At 40.2% G+C, this 9319-nt stretch overlaps 1 protein-coding gene across 1 annotated transcript in view; it reads right to left on the bottom strand.

Moving 5' to 3' along the window:
- Nucleotides 1-200: 200 nt before the first annotated feature.
- The window catches only part of CTNNBIP1 (catenin beta interacting protein 1), a 54301-nt gene continuing 45182 nt past the window's right edge, over nt 201-9319 (bottom strand). Inside the window, exon 5 of the mRNA XM_065421475.1 lies at nt 201-2447. Coding sequence (XP_065277547.1) covers nt 2389-2447 — 59 coding nt within the window. The 3' untranslated portion in view covers nt 201-2388. The remainder of the gene's footprint in view (nt 2448-9319) is intronic.

The following is a 9319-nucleotide window of genomic DNA, read 5'->3' as shown; positions in this document are numbered from 1 at the left end:
CAGCAATATCCTGATGTGAATATATTTGTTCAGGCATCTGAACTCCACATTATCCTGTTTTCAGCGTATCTGCATCAGAGATGCCTACTGAACCCTTCCAGTTTGGACTTTACAGGTAAATCTTTCACAAGAGCAACATGGATATTTTGCATTTTGTGAGTTACCAATATAATAAATCAATAAGAAACAAGAATAGCTATTAAAAACTGTATTTTCCCCCCAACAGTTACATTTTTAGTCAAAAGATTAAACCACAGAAACACTTCACTTTTCTTAAAAAGATGTAACAGCTCAGAAATGCCATAGATACACATGGAGTATACATGTTAGCTTTGACAATGACAGGCCACTACAATCCAGCCCCCTCATTCCAGCCAGTGGCTGAAAACACAGATCACCTTAAATTAACCCTTTAAGGGCTGCCCCCTTTGCACCAAAGTTAAAATCAAAGTGCCTCTTAGTTCAAATCACAAGAACCAATTGGGCTCATTGATGGTTTCATTTTAATACAGGGAAATCTTATCCAGCCTCAATAAACTGAGGTAAGAGATTAACTTTCACATTGAAACTTTACAAAGATGCAATTGAATCAAAAGGATCTTTTTCATAGATAGAATTACAGTTGTTCCCATTTACACAATGGTTATTTGTTCAAGATAAAGTCCCCACTTCTCTCTCCCACACATATTCCAATGGTTTCTCCTGTTTGTTCACTTTTGAGATTTTAATAACATCTGTATCATCATAATTGCATGTCATGAGAACAGTCAAGTAGTCACAGCCAGGATCCTGAGCTGTTACTCCAAATAATTAACAATCGCATGAAACAAACTAGGTACAGGTGAACGGATTTCTATTTAAATACGGTTTGAAATATCTTAAATCAGTGCAACCCACAACAGAGTCTAGAAGTATTGTAAAAATTCACTGCACATAATAGAGAATGAAGTGCTTGGTTTTAGGCAGCAGCACAAGGTACCTCAGGATTTTAATATTCACTGTGCAGATTCCTGAAGAGTGAGTGCATGGTTTTAAAATTTCACTGCAGATGAAGGCCCTACTTCTTCTCCCAGCTCTGTGAATCTGCGCATGTCACATGTACACTCATGTTTGGGCAGTTTAGTGCATTCCCACTGCCACCAATACAGCAATGGCCACAGAAAAATTGATTAATCCTGGAGACAGATGACTTCCATCTCATTGAATTGTTGCAGGTACTAGAGCCATACTGCACATAATACTGCAGGTGATAAGAAACTTTGTTTATTGTATTCCAGTGCAACATGGATATAAGATCATGGGTGGTAATGTTCCCCTATCTGAGAGCTAAATCCTGTGCAGCAATTAAAGGGTTAAAGTGGAGCTGTATGTACTATTTTACACAATTCATTCATATGCTATACAGATTTGGCAATTTAATGTCACAGCCACAGATCTTATCTTTTTCCAATTCCTGCAAATCTACAGCTCCTCTGTAAGAAGCAAAGAGAAAAGCGACCCAAATGCCAATTTTTTTCAGCAATTCATTGATACAGCCCATAGCTAAGCAGAGGGCTGCAGAACTCCACATTCCAGCTGCAACAGGTAGACTTATTAAAGTAAATATGTTTTTGACATGCTCCCAAGAGAGCCAGAGGCCATAGAGCAGATAAGTATGGAAAAACTGATTGCATGGGAGACCTTGGAGCTAATAGGAAATTAAAAACAGTTCTTAAGCCAATCAACAAAAGCAAAGTGTGTGCGTGTGTTAGGTGTGTAATAAATATTCCAAAGAACATTCGTCTTTTTTCCCCTCAGGTCAATAAGTGAAAAGTAAACCAATGCACCAAAAAATCAACTTTCTGCAATGAAAATGTTGATGTCAGCAAAATACCTGCAAGCAATCTAGAGAAAGCTTTAGCATTATCAGCCAATCACAATTCAATTCCAGTTCTATGCAGCCAACCAAACCCTGTTCAAATTCACAAATCTGACCTAAATAAGCACCGGAGCTTGAAAAGCTTCTTTAGAAGAAGGATGTCAAGAGACTTATTTTAAAATATAAAATAAAATCAGAACTAAAATAAAAGATTTCCATTGGTCAAGTTTAAAAAGTGGTCTTCCTTTAGCCAATCATAAACAGAGTCTGTCCCTTTGAACCAATTGTAAATGCATCGCTAGCTTCGTCCTTGATAACACAGCCCAGATGAGAAGCAACAGTGTATAGGAACAGATGGCTGTCAGATGTGTTCAGAGAGTTGGCAAAGGGAAGCAAAATTAAAAGGAAAAGGGCAAGGGCTGCCATGGAAAATTAGGGGTGGGCAAAGGAACTTGTTAATGCTCTGCCATCCTCTATCTTCAGGAATCTCCTTGCCCTCTCCAGCTCTGTGTTGCTCAGACACTCTTTAATTACTGCCTTCTGTCTTCCGTCTCTGATCTGGAAAATGCCATCACCACGTCCTCAGCACCTGTAAGTACATATAAAAAAAATGGGAGCTAAGAGTACTGCATTCAGAGAATAGGGGGTGGGTTGAATTTCAGTATTGTCAACCCCCAAAATTCAAAAGTCATGAGTCAGGATCCCAGAAGTCATGAGGATTTTAAAAATAATACATTTTAGGTTCCTATTTGCCTTCTGGTGTTGGAGGATTTAGGCTTCATGTTTTCAAGCTTTTCTCTGCAATCGCAAGGATTAGAATTTGTGTTCATTTTTTTAAAAAATGGCTGCTGATATTCTCCAGTTTTCACATACCTCCAGGAGCAGGAGCTTTAAAAAAACCCATCAAATATTGAGAGAGTTGGAAACACTGAAATTTGCAAATTCTTTGCTGGTCTCATCATCCTTCAGATCCCTGCACTGCAAAAGGGCCTTGCTGAACTATCCTGGAGCATGAGAATGGGGCTGTTCAATAAAAAGATGTTTGGGACTTGCTGCCCTATGTGTCGTTTTCTCCTTTAACGGGATATTTTGGTTACTCTTTGCAGCCTGCCTTCATTATTCCTAACAGGAATTTCCTTCACACTAGGACTACACTGTTTTGTTAGGCCTGTTGAGAGGCTTTTCATTGTCCATGGTTATAATGCGAGCATGTATGGCACCTTCCATTCAAGGGAATCAAAGTGGTTTCTAAACATTAATTCGGCCTCAACACATGTAAGGAAGGTAAATATTATTCTCATTTTAAAGATGTAGAAACTGAAGCACAGAGGTTCAATAGCTTGCTTAGGGTCTCATGTGCCAAAACCTCCCAAATGTGGCATGGAACGGAGCAGAACCCAGATCTATTGTTTTCCAGCCCTCCGTCACCCACTGCATCCATGTAAACCACTCCTTGTTTATTCCAAAGATGGAAAGTCCCAGACACCATCCTGATGTTCTCTCAAATTTATTTCTGAAGGCCGCTTTCCTCTCACTTCTCTCTGGCTGGCCGGAGATATTTTTAATGCTGGCCAGCTGAGCAAATTCAGTATTTGCTACATGGTGCAGTTGATAAGTGCAGTTATAGTTGTCAATATCTTATGTCCTTTCACTGAGAAGTTGTTTATATTAACAGATAACAGTGGGGGATATGTATCATATATGCACGTCCACTGGCTCACCATGAGTCCAAGTGTTGCCAAACAGAGATGATCCAAAACTCAAGACACATTGGATTCTCACCTGGTAAGGTGTATAATTGAGGAACATAAAAATGGTCATGCTGGGTCAGACCCATGGTCTATCTAGCCCAGTATCCTGTCTTCCAGTAGTGACAGGTGACAGTTGCTTCAGAGGGAATGAACAGAATACATCAATTATCGAGTGATCCATCCCCTGTTGTCAAGTCCCAGTTTATGGCAGTCAGAGGTTTGGGGACACACAGACCATGGGGTTGCATCCCTGACCATCTTGGCTAACAGCCATTGATGGACCTATCCTCCATGAACTTACCTATTTCTTTTTTTTAACCCAGTTATACTTTTGGCCTTCACAACATCCCCTGGCAACGCGTTCCAGAGGCTGACTATACATTGTATGAAGAAGTGCTTCATTGTGTTTGTTTTAAACCTGCTGCCATTTAATTTCATTGGGTGACCCTTTGTTCTTGTGTTCCATGAAGGGATAAATAATACGTCCTTATTCACTTTCTCCACATCATTCATGATTTTACAGACTTTTATCATATCCTCCCTTAGTCTTCTCTTTTCTAAGCTGAACAGTCTCAGTTTTAATCTCTCCTCTTACAGAAGCTGTTCCATACCCCTAATCATTTTTGTTGCATTTTTTCAGTTCTAATATATCTTTTTTTGAGATGCAGTGACCAGAACTGAATGCAGCATTCAAGGTGTGGGCATACCATGCATTTATATACTGGCTTTATGAATTTTTCTGCCTTATCTATCTCTTTCCTCATGGTTCTTAACATCCTGTTAGCTTTTTTGAGTGCTACTGCACACTGAGCAGATGTTTTCAGAAAACTATCCACACCGCTGCCAAGATCTCTTTCTAGAGTGGTAACAGCTCATTTAGACCCCATCATTTTACATGTATAGTTGGGGTAATGTTTTCCAATGTGCATTACTTTGCATTATCAACGTTGAATTTCATCTGCCATTTTGTTGCCCAGTTTTGTGAGATTCCTTTATAACTCTTCCAAGTCAACTTTCGATTTAACTACCTTGAGTAATTTTGTGTCATCTGCAAACTTTGCTACGTTATTAGGAACGTAAGTTGTGAGCCATGTTTAGCTTTCCTCTTCATTTTGTAGAGTTAGATAGCACTGGACATCACTGATATGTGAGCATCCCTAAGTATATTAAGAGACAAACATTTTTGTTACACCCCTAACAGTAGTTCAGAACACTCTTTTTGAAACTGAAGGCCTCTATTAACCCACAAAACAGACTTGCCATGCTGTACAAGGTTCTCACACTGCGGTTCCAAAGTGCTTCAACCAAGACCTGAAGGAACCACCTGCAAGGTTCAGTCTCCATGACTTATTCAATCCTTGGCCTTTTGGCTGAGGCTGCCAGTTGTGGATGATCACCTAACTCATGCCTAACATGAGGGGAGAACTGAACTGAGACCTACCTAGCTCATTTCACATAAGCCATGAATAGCCTCATTCACTCAGCACTGACTTGGGTAGGATTTGAACTTGTGATTTATAGGCAAAAGAATCTTTAGTTAACTATAACCCACATGAGCTATCCAGTCCCATGAAAAACATTCCATTCTAAATTATTTTCATTCTTCAAATGACATTTCCTCTTGGGCCATCCACAAACCAATCTGCTCTCTGGACTCCTAAATATTCAGAGACGAGCACAAGGTGACATGTAAAAGTTAAATGTCTTCAGAATGTTGGGGAAATGAGAGCATGTGGACTGGTCGTAAGGCAGTGCTATAAATAAATCCCTTTAGTCTAGATAAGGCCATAAAAAAAGCGATCTAGGGGTTAACTGTGCAAGATTTTTAATCTGTTTCAGAACTTCCAGCCCCCAGAGACTCAAATAAAAGCAAATGCTGCTTTCATCTATGGATCCCATAGCTCCAACTATAAAAATCACAAACTTTTTTTTTTTTTTTTTTTTTTTTAAAGAACATACTCTAACAGCCACAACCCACACAATTTCTGATATCTGACCAACCATTAAACTGATCCTTGCCATTTAAGTGGAACCGATTACACGCACAGCATTTTTTTCCTTCATGAACTAATTAGGTCTGCATGAGCTAATTATTTCCTTTATTTAGATTTCCTTTGAAGCCTTTAACTAAAGGACTAGACTGCAGAGGAGGAAGCTTTGAGTGCAACCTTCTCATTGATTGTTCTCACTCCCCTCCCTAACTTAAATAAGACTCAGAGGCAGCTCTTCGGTGTTCTTACTAGAGATGAATGTGAACCAAAATGCTGTATCAGAACACCACAAACTAAGAATATAAGAACGGCCATATTGGGTCAGACCAAAGATCCATCTGGCCCAGCATCCTGTCTTCCAACAATGGCCAATGCCCAATGCCAGGTGTCCCAGAGGGAATGAACAGAACAGATAATCATAAGTGATCCATCCCCTGTCGCCCATTCCCAGTTTCTGGCAAACAGAGGCTAGGGACACCATCCCTGCCCAATAGCCATTGATGGACCTATCCTCCATGAATTTATCTAGTTCTTTTTTGAACCCTGTTATAGTTCCAAAACCTCCTCTAATGACACCTCAATCTGGGACAGTTCTTCAGATTTGTCACCTAAAAAGAATGGCTCAGTTTTGGGAATCTCCCTCACATCCTCAACTGTGAAGACCGATGCAAAGAATTCACTTAGTTTTTCTGCAATGACCTTATCGTCCCTGAGTGCTCCTTTAGTATCTCGATTGTTCAGCAGCCCCACTGGTTGTTTAGCAGGCTTCCTGCTTCTCAAGCACTTAAAAAAAATTTGCTATTACTTTTTGAGTCTTTGGCTAGCTGTTCAAATTATTTTTGGCCTTCCTAATTATATTTTTACACTTCATTTGCCACAGTTTATGCTCCTTTCTATTTTCCACACTAGGATTTAACTTCCACTTTTTAAAGGATGCCTTTTTGCCTCTCACTGCTTCTTTTACTTTGTTGTTTAGCCACAGTGGCTCTTTTTTGGTTCTTTTAATATGTTTTTTAATTTGGGGTATACATTTAAGTTGAGCCTCTATTATGGTGTCTTAAAAAAGTTTCCATGCAGCTTGCAGGGATTTTGCTTTTGGTGCTGTACCTTTTAATTTCTGTTTAACTAACCCCCTCATTTTTGTGTAGTTCCCCTTTGTGAAATTAAATGTTAGGGAAGTTTGGATTAGAGGTGCATGGGTGGCCTCCATACATAACACAACCCAAGACCAGAATCTTATAATAGAATCCTAGAAATGTAGGGCTGGAAGGGCCTTCAAGCGACCATTTAGTTTATGCCCCTGTGGTGAGGCAGGACCAAGTATACCTAGACCATCCCTGACAGGTGTTTATCTAACCTGTTCTTAAAAACCTCCAATGACAGGGATTCCACAGCCTCCCTTGGAACCTTATTCCAGGACTTAACTATCCTTATAGCTAGAAAGTTTTTCCTAATATCCAACCCAAATCTCCCTTGCTGCAGATTAAGCCCTTTATTTCTTTTCCTACCACCAGCAGACAGAGAACAACTGATCATGGTCCTCTTTAAAATAGTCCTTATGTATTTGTAGACTGTTATTCAGGATCCCACTCAGTCTTTTTTACTCAAAACTAAACATGACCAGTTTTTTTAACCATCCTCATAGGTCAGGTTTTCTAAACATTTTATCATTGCTCTCCTCTGGACTCTCTCCACTTTCAGAAAGACGTGGACAAATTATAGTGCTCAAAACAGGACATAATACTCCAGCTGAGGCCCCACCAGTGCTGAGCCGAGTGAATCAATTACCTCCTGTGTCTTACGTACAACACTCCGGTTAACACAACCCAGAATGATATTAGCCCTTTTCTCAACTGCACCACACTGCTGGCTCATATTCGTGATCCACTATGACCCCCAGATCCTTTTCAACAGTACTACCACCTAGTCAGTTATTCCCCATTTTGTAGTTGTAGTACAACTTCATAAGTGTAGTACTTAAGAACATAAGAATGTTTGCACTTTGCACTTATCTGTACTGAAATTTCATCTTGTTGATTTCAGACCGATGCTCTAATTTGTCAAGGTCCTTTTGGATTCTAATCCTGTCTTCCAAAGTGCTTGCAACCCCCCCTCCCGCCTTAGTGTCATCTACAAATTTTATAAGCATACTCTCCATTCCATTATCCAAATCATTAATGAAAATAGCTAATAGTACTGGACCCCGGATAGAGCCCTATGGGACCCCACTACCATACACCCTCCCAGTTTAACAGTGAACCACTGTTACCTACTCTGACTATAGTTTTTCAACCAGTTGTGGACCCATTTCATCTAGACCACATTTCCCTAGTTTGCTTAGGAGGATGTAATAGGGGAGTGTAGAGCCTTGTTAAAATCAAGCTACATCACATCTACTGCTTCCCCCCATTCACTAGGCCAGAAAACTTGCCAAATAAGGAAATTAGGTTGGTTTGGCATGATTTGTTCTTGACAAATCCATGTTGACTACTACTTATAATGCTATTATCCTCTAGGTGCTTACAAACGGATTGTTTAATAATTGTTCCAGTATCTCTCCAGGTATCAGACTGAATGGTCTATAATTTCCCAGGTCCTTTTTGTTCCTCTGTTTAAAGATAGGTACTGGAACAAATTATTAAACAATCAATTCGTAAGCACCTATAAGATTTTAATAAGGCACTTAGGAAGGAAAAAAAAAAATCAAATGCACAAATACAAAATAGGCTATAACTGGCTAGGCAGTATATACATAGCAACTGCATATGAGCAAAACAAGCAAGGCAAGGTTTAAAAACAAATAAACCACCATCTCAATTGTCTTGAGCCAATCAATGGCCTCTGAATCGGTGTTCAGCTTGAGAAGACCTCTGGGGAGCCCAACATGAAAAACGCAACCATCCAGTATGTCTGCAACATCCTCCACAGCAGCACAGGGTTGTCCTAAATGTACCAAGCATGGTTGATCTTGGCACAACTAACCACGCTACTTCTGAACCTGCTAAGCGGGCTCAAAGATGGTGTGGAATCCCAAAACAAGGTAGCTGTTCATCCAGCCTGATGGTGATGTAAGAGTGCCTGGTAATGGCAGAGGCTCACTCCCATTGTGTCTGCCACAGTGAGGGAGTGATGTTATCAGCTGGATGGAAAGCGTGCAGGTAGGATTTCTGTTAGGCAGTTTGTGGTGAGGTGGATCCCATACATCTTTGAACAGTGGCATTTGCTGTATCTTGGTAATCAGTTTGTTGGCTGCATTCTGACCACTGGTTGTTAGGTGGAGGAATACTGGCTAGGACTGGTAACCATACAAGTTTTGTTGGCTTCAGTGTTGCCTGTAATTCTCATAGTATGATTAATCTGTGTGTCTGCTAGTCTAGTGTGGGCAAGGGTTAACCAAACTGAGGCACAATATTTGCCAACTGAGTAGCAGAGAGTGAGCCCCAAACTATGAAGTGTTTATGCATTAATTTAAGAGTAGGTTAGATAAATGTCTATCAGGGATGGTCTAGACAGTATTTAGTCCTGCCATGAGGGTAGGGGACTGGACTCTATGATCTCTCGAGGTCCCTTCCAGTCCTAGAATCTATGAATAATTCCCGAGGTGGACCCTACCCATTTGTTTGGGGGAGAGTTTCTGCTCTTGATTTTCTCAGTTATTTTAGTGAGATGGTATTTATAACCAGCAAACTGAGTCTATTGGATCCCAGTTACTGTGGATC

This window comes from Emys orbicularis, chromosome 22 (genome assembly GCF_028017835.1).
Source record: "Emys orbicularis isolate rEmyOrb1 chromosome 22, rEmyOrb1.hap1, whole genome shotgun sequence".
NCBI lineage: Eukaryota > Metazoa > Chordata > Testudines > Emydidae > Emys > Emys orbicularis.
This window is presented reverse-complemented; position numbering and strand designations above follow the sequence as displayed.